Source organism: Hippocampus comes, unplaced genomic scaffold (assembly GCF_001891065.2).
Source record: "Hippocampus comes isolate QL1 unplaced genomic scaffold, H_comes_QL1_v1.1 scaffold226, whole genome shotgun sequence".
Taxonomy (NCBI): Eukaryota; Metazoa; Chordata; class Actinopteri; order Syngnathiformes; family Syngnathidae; genus Hippocampus; species Hippocampus comes.
In genome coordinates, this window is record NW_017805477.1 from 129048 (window position 1) to 146048 (window position 17001).

The window sequence follows — 17001 nt, forward strand, 5'->3', positions numbered from 1 at the left end:
TGGTACTGCACGCATCCTATTCATTTCTATGAGGAAGCCTTTCGACCGCACCTTTTGAACCCGATGGGCTGAAGTCCCTAAACACAGAGAAAAATTCAGCCCCAAAAGGTCACTGCAAGTGCAGCTACAGTGTGGAGAATTTAGTGCCGTCTAGTGTTGAACTAACATAACCAACTACGAGAGCAAGAGAGGTTTCGTTTAGTCCGCTGCAGAAGTTGATGTCTCGTTCTGTCGTGTTACAGTACACAAACTATGCTGTGAAAATTATACCGAAAAACAATGCGCGTAAACTATTTGATTTTGAACGTTACCTTCAAAACAACAAAAGATGTGCTGTATGAAACACGAACCGCAGTCTAAGAATCCGCGGCGATTGACTGCCCTTATCTTAATTGGCCACGCGGTGATGCAACAGCACGACTTGGTTGCAGAACGGACGTTGAAAGCTGCTTTCTACCCAACAGCCAGTTGTGCTATGATGCATTAAAAACATCGACCTTGAGTCAACACTAAAATCGTGAAGAAGAAAACGAGGTGTTTATTATTTATATAAAAATTAACAACCATGCAAAGACATCGCCACCTTCCTAAAATAAAGGCCAAAGTAGTTTTCTTTCTTTCAAACACGAAAAACTTAATCAAATCCTGATTGTATTTCTTCAAAATGTCATTTCAGAGGTAGAAATCAATGCGCTGTTTCCCCCCCGGCATCCTGAGATGATACGGGCCAAAAATACGACTTTGGCCATTCTTTTCAAAGGGTGACAATATCGTAACTCCACAAAGTGACAGGAGCGCTGATTTGTGCTTGGAACTGACAACCAAACATTGTCATCCAAAAAGGCACAGCAAAGAAATAATGAACTTGACCTGGGTCATACAACACGGACGTGAACTTTGGTCAAGAATTGCACGAAAAAGGTTGACATCGATGCAGCGATATTGCTCAGGGTTAGATAAGATAAGAAAACCTTTATTGTCTCACAAGGGAGAAATTTGCAATGACAAACTGTTAGATATTGAGCTCTAAAGCGGGTGCGCTGTATAAAAAAACAAAACGGCATTAAATTAATCCAAATTAAAGCAAATCAATACTGTAAAAGCAAGTGTACTAAAGCACAATATTCAGCAGCATGTACGCCGGTTCATATATGTCCCTCTTTATATTCCCCCTTCCCCCTCGCTCTCCGGGCCCCTTAAACCTCAGAGTGGAGGCAGCACTCTTGCCACAATTATGTTTTGTCAGCACAGGCAATGTGGCACAGAGTCTACAGAAACAGTGTTGTGAAAAATATATACTGCTGTCTATGCATAAACAAAAAGCCATCCGAATGTTGATCAGTGACTGCAACTGTACTTTTAAAATCACTTCTGGCTTTGAGGTATCGGTCTTTGAACGGCCGGGGTGCGCTTTATTTGCGGGCCTTCTTTCATCCTGGGCGGCAGTGTGAAAACTGCGTCTGCGTCGTTTGTGTTGATCAGTACTTGGGAAGCACCGTGAGCTGCATGAGCGCCGTTTACGAGTGCGCATACAGACACAAAACAAGTCCCTTTGGATCACACGTTTCCATGACAAACAGGACGCATGCATGCACATGACTAAAACCTGAGGAAAAGAGTACAAAGCCAAACGATCAGGCTTTGCTGAAAAAGTCGCAATGTACATGCAATATTCATGGCTTTGGCAAAAAAGATAACATTCTCACTCCAACTATCATTTTCTGAGTCCGTGATGCGACGGTTACGAATGCAGTGTGCTTGCTTCCTCGGTATTTAACCCCAACATGAAAAAGAGGTAGTGTCGGATCGACTGCACAGTTAAGACGAAAAAGCCTTTGATTGTTCTCATTTGTGTTTGTCCTTTAGTAACGAGGCACGTTAAATGTACCTAACAGGTAAATCGGAGGTGCTGTCAGATAGTTGTCCAGGTCGAACAGATAGATACATGTTCCCCTACTAAAATAACAATATAGTCTTCAAAAAAGTAAGCGCTCTCAATGGGCTGCCACTCGCATCGCGCTTGTCGAACTGCGTGTAACAATGTTTCCTCATTGACCGACTGGTGACACTTGGACAAGGTCGCGATGGCCAGAGATCGAACCCCCAACCTCTGGGTTGGGAAACGACCACTCGACCACTGAGCCACGCCCCCCCCCGAAAAAGCCACCAAGGCGTTTTGAGGTGCTCATTCCGCTTGGCTACAACATGAATTGCGTGTATCCTTCAGCGCCTGTAACGATGACGTCCATCCAGATCCTCATGGCTTCAGGGGAAGGGGCCACCATGTAGTAGACCCTGTCGTGAGTCTTGACGCTGAAGGTGAGGGAGGGGTTGGGGCTCTAGAGTAACACAAAGTAAACATTTGTGAAACAACACGACTCACATGAGAAGGAGATGCGATCCCCCGACATGGACACACAAATGTGAACACAGGTACCTTATGTGCATTCTTCAGGTGGTCATAATACACTTCTTCAATGGCTTGGAAGTAGATGACGCCTTTCAGCTTGGCTTCGTGTTTGTCTACACAAATATCACATCGCAACAGCGCAAATTGTACGTGATACAAAATGACGGCATTGAAAGACACCATCAAAGAAAACGACCAAATGAAGATGAATTCCAACCCGCATAGTAGGAGAGCGTCCGTCGATTGCGGTCAAAGACGAACCAGCGCTTTTTCCAGGTCTTGATCTTGCCGCCCATCTTGATCAGGTAACCTCTGCATGTCTTTTCAGAGATGGATAAGTGGAAGCACGTGTCGGCGCTGTGGCCGGCCGACTCAATGTGAGCCCGCAGGTCAAAATCGTCCTTTCGCACCGGGAGGTACCGTGTGAGTGGTCGGGACTGGAACAAAGGATGGAAAAGTGCCAGGTGCCCTTTACTCAACGACAAACGATGGTGATGTTTTGAAGAAGATCACAAAAACGTGATGCAGCTTATATAAATCATGCCCCGCGTTGGAATTTTGTGTTGAATCCGTTCTCAAGTACTGTCGTATCTGTGACTGAATCCGCATGGCTTCAACAGGCGGGGCACGGCCCGTTGAGTGACGTGAGACTCGGTGAAAAGTAGCGTCGAGTTGAGCGGCCGTGATCCGTGCGGCTCAAGCGTTAGCCACAATTGAGCCTCTCACCTGCACTCGCTGCTTCTCTCGTAGTTTCACCTCACGGTCGATGAGCTTCTGCCGCCTGCTGGTCTCCTCCTGGAGCAACTTCTCCAGTTCCTCCCGCCTCTTCTTCTCCTCGTCCAGCGCTTGCTTTCGAATTTCCATCTCTCGCTCCTGAGGGTCAGCAGTAAATCACTTTCCACTGTACGACAACGGTCAAGCGCAAAGGGAAGGGGAAAGTGACCCCCCTCCTCCCCCGCTGGACGTTTCACATGCAACGAGATACGGCACCATTCTTGTGCTTGTAAATTTGCCGATCGGATTGTTGCGGCCAGCGCGTCCACGCATATCCACACAATCGGTCTTATCACCTTGTGCTCAAGGAGTCGGTTCTTTTCTGCCTGGGCTTCTCTCAGCAGACGCTCCATCTCCTCTAACTTGGCTACATTTGACGTACTCGCACTGGAACGCACACAAAACACAGTTCGTTTTTGAAATTCGACCTTATCGACAGGTATTCATTCTTTTGGACATCCACTGTAGTTCATGAATGAGACCGCAGGTGACTGAAAAACGCAGCACACATATTCTCTCTTATCCAGAAGGGAAATGGATGATGTCACATCAACGCTCCGATAAATGCTGCGCATTAAGACGGTGTAAACAAATTGGGGCAGGAAGCAGAGGCAGTGAAGTCAGCAACAAGGAAAAGGCCTGAAGAAGAATTTTGCAGCCAAGACATGAGGAGACAAAGCACACAAAGGAGGAAAATGGTCACTCGTAAGGCCATGTCCTGGAATGCAGACCTGGAATCCAGAGTTTCCCAATTTAAATTCAACGCGTAACAAACACCTTGCTGAATGCCGATTCGATATACGCGTCCACCGATATCGTTATGTTGGACACCTTGTATACAGACAACATATTTTCCGCGAATTGTAAGGTTAGTGATGACATCAACCGCAACACATACAGACGCACACATTTCATTGGCTTACCTTGGTCGACGACAGGGAATCACACTCATTGTCACTGTAAACCCGTACTACAAAGCCACATTCGTCTTTTACTTCAAAAAAAAAAAAAAAAAAAAAAAAAAAGTACAAGTCAAACAGACTTTCAGGAACTAAATCAGGAGCCTTCAATAGGAGGACATACTGTGCCTCAGCACTACAATACAAGCCGTTCAGTCCGCTAACGGCTTAAATATGTGCAGAATCTATCTACTGGAACAAGGGGAGGCGGGAGGTTCAACATTTGAAATGAATTTGAGAACAAAAAGGAGGGAAACGAGAGCACACATGGTTTTCGTCCAGATTGGGGGACTGGAGCCCAAATCACACTCGCATGTTCAGTTCATCGACCCGGGGTGGGGGTTGACCATGTGAGTATGTACACGCGCACACACACACACAAATCTTTGCCTTGCGTAACCCGAAGCGCCTAACTTTAATCAAGAGTGCCCTAACCTAAAGAATGTACAGTTGGCCACATCCTATTGGAAGCTCACAAACTCTTCACATTAACTTTTGATTGGTTTGTTTGCGACTTTGTTCATTCTAAATGAAGAATAATTTTTGTGATTTTTTTTTTTGAGGAGGGAGGGTGTCATTATATTTTAGGCATTTGTAAAAATGTGAAAAAAAAAAAAAAACCCAAGTCGGGCTGCACGCACGCCATGAACTGACCTGGAGATATTGTCAGGAGAGCATGCAGAGATGCTTGTTTCAATGGAGTCCGTGCTATCCACGCTCATTGTGTCAAAGGATTGGTTGTCACGGTAGTCGAAGGCGTTGAGGTAGACGTTCGTCTGGGATGACGCTCGAGAGCTCGGATGACCTTGACGCAAAAGACAAGCGGCGAAAACAACATTAGGCTTGAGCGCACAACTTGCATTCAGTGTGATGAGAATTGTACCCGTCTGTGTCACCCCCTCTTGGAGAACAGTTTGCCCAGCCGGCGTTGGTTTTGTATGGCTGAGTCCCGCCAGCGTGACTGATAGTCCGATACATTCAATCAGTCACCAAAAATCCTGACTGTTGAAGCGCAATTCCTTCAAGAACATCCGGTTATAAAATAACAACGCACACAGGAGATGCTTTAAAAACGCCGAAAAATAAAAGGTGCGACTGCTGAGGACGAGAGGCAGAAATAACGGCAACATTTCAAACTCCAGAGCTCAGCCTCTGGCTACAGGAAGAAGACCCAAACACGCAACCCGATCGTATCTGTCACTAATAGCAGACCCCACCCATCTGATGTGCCAGATCAAGAGACCAAAGGGACAGAGGGACCACACAAATGCAGAGAGAATAGCACACGGTCCCAGAAAACCTTTTAAATGGGATGAAGAGCAATTTGGGCTATGCTAGCGTATCAAGAGGAAGTTGTCGCTGCAGACAAATATCCATTTTAAACCACAACGAGACTGTGTGTGTGTGTGTGTATATATAACAAGTTGTCAAGTCTGCTAACAAGAGTCAAAGGAATTTTTCAAACGACCCTTCAACACGCAAATTTGTATTTGCGTGTCAACGCACCTTTTTGCAGGCGTCTGCTTTCCGTTTCCTTGCTGGATAAGGAGAGAATTCTGGGAAGAATGCTGCCACAGCTCGTGCTCTGCACCAACGGTGGATGGGCCTGAGAGCAAATCCACAAAAGAACCGGAGGTGAGGAAGAACCCACTTTTGCCGCATTGAAAAGATCATCAAATAAGATGTGATGCCATTGGACAAAGATAATGACTTGGACTATCAGTAGAGCCTTGAGGCAAATTTGAATCTTAACATTGACTTTCAGACTGCTGAACAAGTTTGACACTCAGGAGAGCCCACCTTTGTTGGGAAACTCCGTCCAAGTGTTGCACTGGAGTACTGGGGCATCGTGGCCGATGTCGCTTTCTTCCTGGGTAACGTGTCACTGAGATGCGGTCCGCCATCTTTGTCAGAGCGCTTCCTTTCCTCCAGCAGCCGGAAATGCTGATTCGATAGAAACGACACACATGAAGGAGCTTTGTCAACTTTCAACCTCACGTTCATTCTGAGGCATGACCGTCCAATGTTCATTTTGGTGCCATCTTGTGGTTGTATAAAAAAATGGCGCATCCGTTTGAGTGATTTCCAATAAGCGAGCGAGGCCTGCTGTACTCTTTTGCTTTCTCGGTCGGAGAGAGATCACCCGCAGTGGACAATTAAAATACTGTCAAATGAATCATTAAATGGACACCACCAGTGGGGCACATTTTTGCTCCTCAGTTTACAAACCCCGGCATCATTTTTCGACCTGTACTATCCTTTTCAGAAAACACGAGTGAAATACATTTGGACAGGATTCTGAAACTGTAAGGCAACTGTAAGGCACAGCTCAATCATTGCAGCAAAAATAGCATGAAAGAAAAGAACGCTTTGTTGTTGGCCAAAAATGGCAAGAATCTCACCAATTCCGTCGGGATGTACAAACTCACGAGACAAAAATGTATAGATCGCTCTGGAACACAATTTAGCAGCGGCGCACACAAAAGTTACCTGCCTGTGTCGCGGATGGATCTTTTTGGCAGGAAGTGGGGGTGGGGGGGAGTCAGGGAGGGGGGAAAGCTCTCGATATGTCACCATGTTCTCTGGCCAGTGCACAGAGGTTGCTTTGGAGGCGGGGCACGGATTTAGATTGGAGGAGGAGGAGGAGGAGGACGAAGAGGAGGAAGAAGCGGAAGAGTGACAGAGCTTTGGAAAGAGGAGAAATATCATCAGAGAACTGGAAAAAAACAGGAGGAGGGGAAATTACGAGAAAGCAAAACTCCCAAATGAACTCGTATTAATTAAGCGCCACAACAAAACGCACCTCATCCTCTCCGATGTCATCGTGGGAGAGCTTTGTTTCGCACTCATGAGTCGGGCTGAGGATTTGGGCCTGTTTAGGGTCCCCGTCAAACTGTGAGTAGAGCTCATTGAGTTCACTGACAGTGACGTAGCCCTTGTATAACATGGAGAGAGCAAGGATGAGGCATAACATCCAGTCCAAAAAGCCATTTTGCCAATATTAATCCAGACTGATTGATACTGAGAGAGAGGGAGCGCTAGAGAGCTGTTGAACTGCAGAGCTGCTTAATTCAATCGAGCGATCCACTAAGACAGGTCGATAGACGCAATTTGAATCAAGGAGAGCTTGAGCAAAGAGCAGAGAAGAAATCAAAAGGTAAATGAAGACAGTACCTCACTATTCTTGAGAAAAAGAGAGGAAACAAGAGGAGACGGGAGGTCACACAAGTTGACTGGCAGACAAGTTGTGACAAAGGCGGTGGCCTGGAAACTGCTACTAAAAGACTGACCCACATGAGTCGGGGGGGCTGCATCCTAGCAGGCAAAGCACAAGAGGAAAGCCCAGCCACGATTACACTACAGGACCACCCCCATCACTTTGACCTCCTGGAATCGTGTGTGTGTGTGTGTGTGTGTGTGTGTGTGTGTGTGTGTGTGTGTGTGTGTGTGTGTGTGTGTGTGTGTGTCAATCGCACCTACCTCCCTGAGCGTGTAGGTTTGGCCACCAGTAAGGTCAGCATATTTTCGATCAAGAGGCGCAAGATTTTCTTTCTCCTGGGAAATATAAAACACGTGAGCGTGCAAAGCATTCAAGGCAAACCTCGTCAAGCACCCAAATGAGCCTGTAAATTGCTTCGTATTCATTCACTTCAATTAGCGGGAATAAACCGTAATAGCTTTAACCTAGAACTGGGGAGTCGAGTCCTCTGCTCGGAAAAAATGGAGCTGGCAAGCTTTGCATTTGAACTCCTCACGCATGTATTCACAGTACGCCATTTGGGGGACACAATTGTGAAAGATGTTAACACTTACCCTTTGTAACATTGCTTCAAGATTGCTCCTCTCCTTCAGGAAGCTTTCTTTCTCTCGCTCAGCCTGTTGAGTAATCTCTGCCTCCTGCTTCTTCAGAATCAACAGTCGCTCCTGGAAAAAGAAAGCACTTGGTAAAAAGGTCGTCGTCAAATGAATGGATCACGAGTGACGAAACTGCCGATGCGTCCGAACCTTGCGGGTCACGGTGCTCCGTTGATAGTCGGCGATCTCTCGGAGAAGTTCTTGTGTCTGGGTCTCCTTCTCCTCGTCCTGCCTGCTCTCTCTCTCCAGCTGCTGGAACTCCAGGTCCTCAAAGCGCTTTGTTTCTGTCTCAAGTACCTCGCAGTCCTGAGACACACACACACGCACAAAAATCGGTCTCACTCAAGAGCACAGAAGCACTCATAGGACACAAAATTAGGCACACCCGTATTTAAAAAAATGCTTTTAAAATGTTGTTTTAAGCATCACGATAGGTATGATCAATACTGCAAATGTTTCTCATTGTAGCGATGGTACGGAAGTGCCGTCTATTGCGATTCCTTCTCATTTGGCTAAATGAGTTCATAACAACACATGGTAGTTCTTGGGTATGTTGATGGATGCTGTTGGAATGCATTTTCATCATTGCCGGCGCCTCGTAACAAACTAAGCCCCCCGCCCGGGTTCTTCCTTCTCTTGGCACTCGTTCACTGACCCTTCTTACCTTGGCGGAAGACGTACCTGCTGTAAATACTCATTTATTGATAGTTTTTTTTTTTTCCTCTTTGGAATTATAAGGTGGATTAAATGAAATGGTCTCGGAACAAAACCACAGACAGAAAGTACAAGGCACACATGTGTGGCGGAACGTTTCAATCGCATATCGACGCCTCATGCTTACGCATGAAGTGTTAAGATTGGCATGACCCCCTTACCCTTGTCTGCGGGGGTCCAGTGGCTGACAAAGGCATGTTCATGTATGTGCGAGCGGCGGGTGTTTAGTGCGTGTACTGACCCTGGCTAGCTGCTCCTGCAGGGGCTCCTTGGTGGCCTCGGGGCAGCTGTCCAGCTGGGAGCGCTGCTCATACACAATCTGAGCCAATCTCTCTACTCTGCCCTTTTCTGCCTGCAGCAACTCGCACGCCTGATACATACACATGTGCGTGGCGACACATGCGCATACAAGGCCACACAAATGCGTGCCACGCACAAAGTGGATGACGCACATGTAAGTAACACCAGAGCAAACACACACACACAGAGGACACAGAGAGGATGGCAGCGTTAGTGGGACTGGGGGAGCCATTGTTAGTTACCTTGGTGATGAGATGAGCATTTCGGAAGTGAAACGGGAGGATTGGGAGCGGAATTATAATCTACTGTGAGGATGGAGAGGTAATAAGTAAGTCTGAAGACATTTGCTGATTGTTTCAAAGGGGTGATGAAAAGGGCTGACGGGGGAGTGAGGAGAGGGCGAGGGTACGGAATGGCTCAGGTGAGGGATAACTCACACAACGTTATTCATTTTAACATACACAGGCACCCAAAACCCGTCAAGGCGCTCGGCTCTACCTACTCTGAAGCCAAATCATGATCTCATTCTCATTGAGTCTGACTCTCCCTTCATCCATCAAAGTTTACTCAGGGGCAATTGCGGACAGGATCAAAAATGTCATTCTTTAATCCGCTTCCAACGCCGGCGCTCCGTACGCAGATTCGCATGCACCCACAATGACCACGTAGCAGTGTGTGTGGGTGCGAGTTACGATGGCTTGTATTAGCAGTATTAGCATCTATATATTTGGATCAGAGACAGCATGAGAAGGATTAGCACCGTCACATGACCTCAAACTGTTGGTGTGTCTTTGACAAGCATACGGTATGGAGCTACTCTCACACACATGCTGTCTGTTTGCCATGTTGCAATGCAATTCTCCCCCCAGCCCCGCCCCCACTGGCTACGCGACATGAAAATCTGGCATGGAAAACGACACCTTCGCTTGTCCCTGTGGCACATCGTTGTCTTCTGGTTCTGACCTAACGATGAGCTGTACTCTCCGGTTAAGCGTAGAACGGGAATGAATACCTTGTCTTTTTCATGCTGAGATTTGGCCTCCATGTCAGCGATCTTGTTGTGAAGTGTATCCAGGGCCTCTTTTTCCTGCTGGAGGGCAGCTAACTCGGACTCCTGCTCCGCCTCAACGAGAGCTCGTTCTACCTCCACCTGAGCAAAAGAGACATCACTGCCCTCCGTTCTGACGAAACAGATTGTCGGCTTTGAGGGTCTTAATACACCGACCGGTACTTTTCTCCACAATGTCGATATTCGACAAACTTTCAAAGTAGAATTCCGGCCCTAATGGTGAGTACAATAAAAAGTCCAAACCTCTCGGGCAGACTCCTCCATCTGGTTGTCCAGCTCTTTAATTTTCTGCTCAAGCTGCTCCATGTTGTTTAGGACTTGAATCCTCTCCTCCTCCACTTTCCTCATTTCCTCCTCCGAGGGCCTGGCTTCCTGTCCGAAGCGGTGGACCGCATCGTCGCGTGCCTGAAGGTACAATCGACACATCGCGAGCAACGATAGAGTCACTGATAAGGTGCAGTGAAATGCACATGCGGCGGGTTTCCTGATTTGATATTGAGGCCATCAAATTGTTCTTCCAACAATCATTTTGAAGGGCTTGGCATGAGGGCATCACACTTTGTCGTCAGTCACGGCGCCATATCTGACCGCATTTTTGGAAAATGAACAGTCATCGAAAGCAAATGAGCTGTGAGCATTTCCTGTTGGCAACGTGGGAATGAAAGCAAGAACAAACTAGCTCTTCCAGCTCTTTGATGCCAGCTTTTCTGATAAGCGAGAGCATGTTTTCGTCATTGGTGAGCAATATTGAGGTTCTCTTCTCCAACAAACAAATGGACCGGTAGGCCTCGCGTGCACAAACACCAACCGGGACACTTAACCCGCTCTAACCTAATAAATGAGCTGTAAATATCTCCCATCTGCTTGCGGGATAGATGAATGTTGTTGATACTTAATGAAAGGGTGGGTTCGTCTCACGTGTGCCAGAAAGAAGTCTCAACAGATTTTCGCATGGAGACCGATTAATCTCGAAAGAAGCTGACAGAAGCCAAAGGTGCGCCGCAGACTGCATTCTTACATCGCTTTCCTACATGATGCCGGACGACGATTGCGCAATGTGGCATTCGCCTTCCATTACAAGGAGGCTGAGGTTTGAGCCTAAACGCTTTTTGGCACATTCCCGATGCTTTGAACGCACACCTGTTTGCACGACACGTGCCCTGACATCACCATCCCAAAGCAAAGTTGAGATGAAACGCTTTGGTTCGGTAACTAATCCGGTGAACGCTCATTAGTTGGGATTCCTACACATTTGATTTTTACCTCGTTTATCTGAGGCGAGGGCGATGGGGCGAAGCTGCGCAGACTGACAGCCGGCGATTCTGCCCTGCTGTCTCGAGTACAACTACTGCGTCTCTGTCGGACCGGTAGGTCTGTATCGAAGTAGCCGTTCTCCGGAATAAGTCCGTTCCCTGCGGAGCCGTTAAGGAGCGAGGAGCCAGAGAAAACCGAGGCCGTGTCGTCGTCGTCGTCATTCAGCTGGAGCTTCTGCAGCTCCTGGTTGATCTTTTGGAGGTCTGCCACAGCAGTTGCTGGATTTGTAACCGAGCCTCCGCCATCCTGGTCGAGCTCGGAGCACAGGGACAAGATGGTCTCGAGACGCTGCCGTTCCTGGAGGGAGAACACACGCGTGCGGGGTGTCAAGAGAATGATGGTTAAATGTGACCCAAGTGTTGCTTTTAAAACTACGTGGGGGAGCTTAGAAATGACCAACTCTCGCCATGATATAGAAACACACGCAAAGCACAGAAATATATACCGAGTCAACCATCTATATCCATCCATCAGTGCCACTATCTCAGGATTGAGGCACTCGTTTCTACAAGCGTTAAATTACTCTTGAAAATCAATCAGAAAATAGATTCTTTTTTACACTACCTGTGGAAGCATTGCGGAGGAATAAAACGCCCGTGATTGTTCCAAAATGCACCTTCTCCCATCAAGTCGCCGAGGCGGTTTGCATTCTTTGCAGAGCGTATTTCCCCCTGACTGACATTCCCTCGAGCGAAAGCTTTTGGTTGCCACTGTTGAGTGCGGCTGAGACACGGCGACAGATTACGGGGTGTGTGCTGCGGGCTTGACTTCAGCAAAGGGGAGGGAGAATTTAAAGCACCAGCAAGATCAAGTAATATTAGAACGGGAAAGACGGAGAAAAGGAATGTGGGTCAGAGGTGTTCGGATCTGTGTGTGTGTGTGTGTGTGTGTGTGAGAAAGAGCAACAGCAAGAGAGAAGGAGAGAGAGAGTGCAAGTTAATGAGGAGGTGGACAGCTGTCAACTATGCTCCTAAACAGTGCACAAGAGCACAGGAAATGCCACCAGGAGAACAATGCACACCAAAGGGAATCGTGTTCCAGGAAAAAAAAACTCGGGACCGAATCCTAATCTAGTCAGAGCCTTTGTTCGCATCATATTATTCATGTCAAGCAGAAACGTGTTTCACTTTGTCACCTTGTTGGGCCTTTTATAGTCATCGGCGGTTAAAAAGGGAGGAGCACGCAAGGAGGGAATGCCAGAAAGAAAGACAGGGAAACGTCGGCAGGGAAGAAAAAGAACAGATCCGGGGTACACGAGATGTTGTTTTACTTTGCCGGCAGCGACAAACGAATCAAAAAAATGCCAGTCTTGATTCCCGTTATGCTTTTCATTTGAAAGAGCAAAATCCTTCTTTTCCCCAATTGTTGTTGAGAAAGAAGCCCGTCAACTCGACGGCTCTGCGGAGAGGGCCGAAGTTGAATTTTGTGCCCACTAGATGGGGGGATAATACAGTGGAGCTGCTCTTCACACAGTTCACTCCAGCACCGCACTGGGTTGAAATGAAGCCTTCTACTCTTTGGAGAAGAGTTTCAAACAACCAAGTATGAATTGAAAAAGCGATGGCTCATCGCCGTCCTGTCAGGCAGCAATGTGCATACTTTCACTGAGCCTCGCGGTCAATGGAAGAGAGATAATTAGGAGCAAGGCTTAGTGGAATTCTGAGGCCAGTTCGATGTTGCGCATCGGCATGTTTATCCACCTGCTGCTCTTTTGACTCTGCCCTTTCATTTTCTTGGCTTCGTGAGCCCACATCTGACCGACTTTCTCCGGGGCCCAAACCGCACTCTGTGGCGGCCCAGCGCGCGATTGACATCCACATGTATCGCACACACGCAAGTACACAGTCGAGCAAAGTGAAAGGTTAAAAATAGCCCTGTTAGTATGGGCTTCATGCCAGGCGCGGTCTTGAGGTTAGCCTCAACCACCGTGTGTGTCGAGAGGCCTGGGAGAGCAGGGCACGCCTGAGAAGGACGTTTTAGAGTGAAGAGGCACAACACGTCGTGGAGATTGCAGGCGTTGTTCACTCACAGTTTGACTGCCGTATTCCCATTTGTGAAGGATGTTGGACAATAGGAAAGCGTGTTTGCAACTCACCAGTCTCTCCACCTCCTGCTCACGGAGTCGCTCCTCCTTTTGATGATGATGGTAGCCGCTCAGTTCCTCCTTCCCATTCAATGAGCTGATGCTCCCCCGTCTTTCCCGAAAGCCACCCGGCGGGGTCACTCCTGCTTTCCCGAACGATGACCTACTCTCGCTGCGTCCAAAGCCAAGGGTCGGTTCCGGGTCCACCCAAGGTTTCGCCCTTTCCCCGAACGGCAGCTCTAGTTCAGGGGCGCCGGTGCTCGTGGAGCTGATGGAGCCCACCGAGCTCGTGGAAGTCAGGCTGAGTTTCTTGGCCACGCGAGGCGACGACGACCCTCCCGTCTTGGATGGGATTGTGACGTCAGGCGGGGATGCCGCGGAGGAAGTGACGCCGTTGCAGGAGGGCAGCTTGAGGGAGGAGAGCGAGATAGACACGAGGCCCTCCCCTTGAGTTGTGGTATGGACCTGATTCCTATTTGAGAGCTGCCGACTGGAGTTACTGGAGTTGTGGTTGAGGTCTAGCCTGGTGTTCAAGTTGTTGTTGTGATGGTCCTTGCTCAGTTTGTGAGTGTCAGAGCGATGCGGCTGCAAGGTGGATAATGTCAGGATGCCATTGTTGTTGTCTCGGGGCGCTGGGGACGGGCAGAGGCGAGGCAGCGAGCGGCTGTGCCCGATTCCCACCGGACCATTGAGAGAACCGGCGGAATATTTCCTCGTTCGACCGCTCGGTGCGGCTTCTTGGTTGCCGTAGCTGCGTCGCCCGAGACGGGGGCTCGAAGGCATGCTGACGGCGCCCCCGTTCGATGGCGGGCGGGATGAGGAAGAGGCGGGAGGAAGCGAAAGCAGTAAGCTATCACCAGCAGATACAGACGTTGATGAGCCCCTGCCGTGCCACGTTGACAATAATGGCGAAGAGCCTGGGTGATGGAGACGTCGGCTCTCACTGGTGCCCAAGTTGTCCTGGTTGCGAGTGATGGAGGAACGTGAGAGCAGAGAGGAATGGTCCGAACGTCGAGATGGCGAAGGAGGGGGCGCAGATTTCGTCGACGCGGGGGGACGATCCGCACCATAGAAACGTCGCGCCTGATCCTGATAAGCTGATGACGAGGAGAGCGATGTGATGGGTGTGGTGGGCGGAGACTAGAACAGAAAAGAGGAAGAGGACCTGCTGAGCTAACCCGACAGACGCCGCAAGCTCAAGCACGGACGAGCGCCACTGCGGCAGCGCTCGATGACAGCTGACCTGCGTCACGCTGAAGTATGACGGGTTGGTATTCCCGTTGGCCCTCAGGCTGTTTTCCAGCGCTTTCTTCTTGCGCTGCAGGGTGTCCATCAAATCGCGGAGCTCGGAGGCTGAGCGCATGCCCCGTGTGCTGCTGGTCCCGCCGACCACAGCGCGGCTATAATCGCTGCTGAACTTCAGATAGTCTGGAAACGCAGTCAAGAAAAACGGCGGGATGATTATTGTTGCGCAAATATACAAGCGCAAAGCTTACAAATATGAGAAAGATGTTGCCGACGTTAACAATTTATCCCAACTTTGCATCTTACCTTGACTGTTCTGCACATGGACATAATGCATCACATTCCATGTCTCTTTGTGTGTGTGTGTGTGTGTGTGTGTGTGTGTGTGTCATAAACAAGACTGTGTGTGTGCGCGCGTTTCAAACTCCCATAGTATCCACCCGCATGCATGCAAGTACACAGCACCTAAGAAAACAGCCGGCTCCAAGTGGTACTTGACTTGAGTTCCCCGCATAGGTTTTGAAATGAAAAAGACCACAACATATTTTGGGGACATTCTCAACAGTCCCACGCCCGCTCTTCAGAAAGTCTTCCACTTTTAACTGTTTCAGTGTTGCGGGAGAGGACGTTTGCAGAGGTGGTGTAATTCCTAACATCTAATTTAGCGCTTTTTGAGTTTTTTCTGATTCATTTTTTTTTGGGGGGGGGGGGGGCACTTCCTGCTAAATGTGACCTGAACCCGTTGGTCTGACTTACATTGCTGAGATTAGCACGTTCTTTATTTATTCTGTCTCACCTACCAGCTGGGTGGAAACCTGCACGTTTCTATTTAGCTGTGGCCTAATGTGGAAAAGGAGCCATTACAGTGGTCTCTCTCTTTCAGACCACCCAGTGTTTGATAAACCACACATAAAAAAACGTACAACCAAACAACAACAGTGGCTCCATTTGAGAGAAAAGAGCATGTGTGTACCGCGTCTATGTAAGCAAAGAGTATACAACTAGGTTTTTCGAGTGGGAAAGGGCTCTTGATGAGTTCTGCTGTCCTCGTGACTGGTCGAGCGACTTGAATGACTCCAAGGCTGTGTGAGAGAATGGCAAACCTTATGCGGTGGAGAGCAATGTGGCAGAAAATGAGAGGCATCGTGAGATCCCACGACGCACGCGTTCGCAAACACACATAGGCACAGGCACGTTAAGTTTTGTAAGTCCATAAATGGGCAGATTTATACCGTAGGTCTGGAATGGATCGACTCTCCTCTTTGTTCTCTCTCCCTTTTCCTTTGTGTGAGAACAACGGCTTATCTACTGCTCCGTCGCAGGAAGCTCAACTTTCAGTTCTTCGGTCACTAGACACATCACTAAAATGCTTTGCAATTTCTTTGACCATTCGGGATTTTCCACAGGACAGTTGATTGAGAACATCCAAACTGTGCAAGACAATGAAGTTGGGAGACATTTTAAAATGATCAATGTAAAAGGTTAAGTAAGGTCTTGAGGTGCGATCCATGCAAGTGTGCGCACGCACGCACACGCATCATCCTCACAGCTCGCTCAATCACCAAGAAGACGGTGCGGTCCGGCTGTGTCACCATGGAAACCGATGGGGAACACATCACACACACACACACGCACGCACGCACGCACGCACGCACGCACGCACGCACACACACACACACACGCACGCACAAATCCAATATGCTTTAAATTCAAGCATGCTTGACGGTGAGATTGTGTATTTGGAATAATATATGAGTGTGAGCTTCCATCCACCGAGCCCTTGGCTCCCCTTCAGCATTTTTTTTGCCACCCCCACTCCATTCCAAATCTCACACACCTGCGTGGCTACCGACAATGCAAGCTCGGATTGTGTGTGGAGACAGATGTTCTGAAGAGCAGAGCAGTTGAAAAGGGGGGTGGAAAGAAGAGCATACGTGGCAGCAGATAAAAAAAAAAAAAAAAGACTGAGTGGAGAAACAAAGAAAACTCGTATCAAATGTCAGGGCAGGAAAAAAAAAAAGAGACTGTATTGTGTTTCTGTGTACCTGTATTATATGCCAGGGCGGAGACGGGGCTCTTTTGTGGGAGCATGCTCTTCATTCTGCTTGCCTCCTCGGGATGGTTGAACCGGAAGAAGTAGGACTTGCCGAGACACAGGGAATAACCTGAGGCAGGAACACACACAAGGTCAAATTAGAGGCAGCGAGACACTAATATTATACACGTGGATCCCGAAAAGCGGGATATAGCCTTCGTGCGGGGATATTTCTTCACAGTT

The 17001-nt window shown here is 48.3% G+C and overlaps 1 protein-coding gene across 5 annotated transcripts in view; it reads right to left on the reverse strand.

The window, feature by feature from the left end:
* Positions 1 to 515: 515 nt before the first annotated feature.
* Positions 516 to 17001, reverse strand: part of phldb2b (pleckstrin homology-like domain, family B, member 2b) — a 35754-nt gene continuing 19268 nt past the window's right edge. For 3 of the 5 annotated variants that reach the window (XM_019875548.1, XM_019875547.1, XM_019875551.1), the window contains 19 exons: positions 16769 to 16888; positions 14722 to 14906; positions 13491 to 14618; positions 11345 to 11692; positions 10325 to 10486; positions 10025 to 10162; positions 8954 to 9082; positions 8149 to 8304; positions 7957 to 8067; positions 7624 to 7698; positions 5944 to 6087; positions 5650 to 5749; positions 4798 to 4948; positions 3481 to 3571; positions 3137 to 3283; positions 2628 to 2847; positions 2438 to 2523; positions 2158 to 2339; positions 516 to 2109 (listed from right to left, as the gene is read on the reverse strand). In XM_019875548.1, coding sequence (XP_019731107.1) covers positions 2199 to 2339; positions 2438 to 2523; positions 2628 to 2847; positions 3137 to 3283; positions 3481 to 3571; positions 4798 to 4948; positions 5650 to 5749; positions 5944 to 6087; positions 7624 to 7698; positions 7957 to 8067; positions 8149 to 8304; positions 8954 to 9082; positions 10025 to 10162; positions 10325 to 10486; positions 11345 to 11692; positions 13491 to 14618; positions 14722 to 14906; positions 16769 to 16888 — 3632 coding nt within the window. In that variant the 3' untranslated portion in view covers positions 516 to 2109; positions 2158 to 2198. Of the gene's footprint in view, positions 2124 to 2157; positions 2340 to 2437; positions 2524 to 2627; positions 2848 to 3136; positions 3284 to 3480; positions 3572 to 4797; positions 4949 to 5649; positions 5750 to 5943; positions 6088 to 7623; positions 7699 to 7956; positions 8068 to 8148; positions 8305 to 8953; positions 9083 to 10024; positions 10163 to 10324; positions 10487 to 11344; positions 11693 to 13490; positions 14619 to 14721; positions 14907 to 16768; positions 16889 to 17001 lie in introns of all 5 variants that reach the window. The other 2 variants (XM_019875549.1, XM_019875550.1) reach the window with 2 other exon arrangements.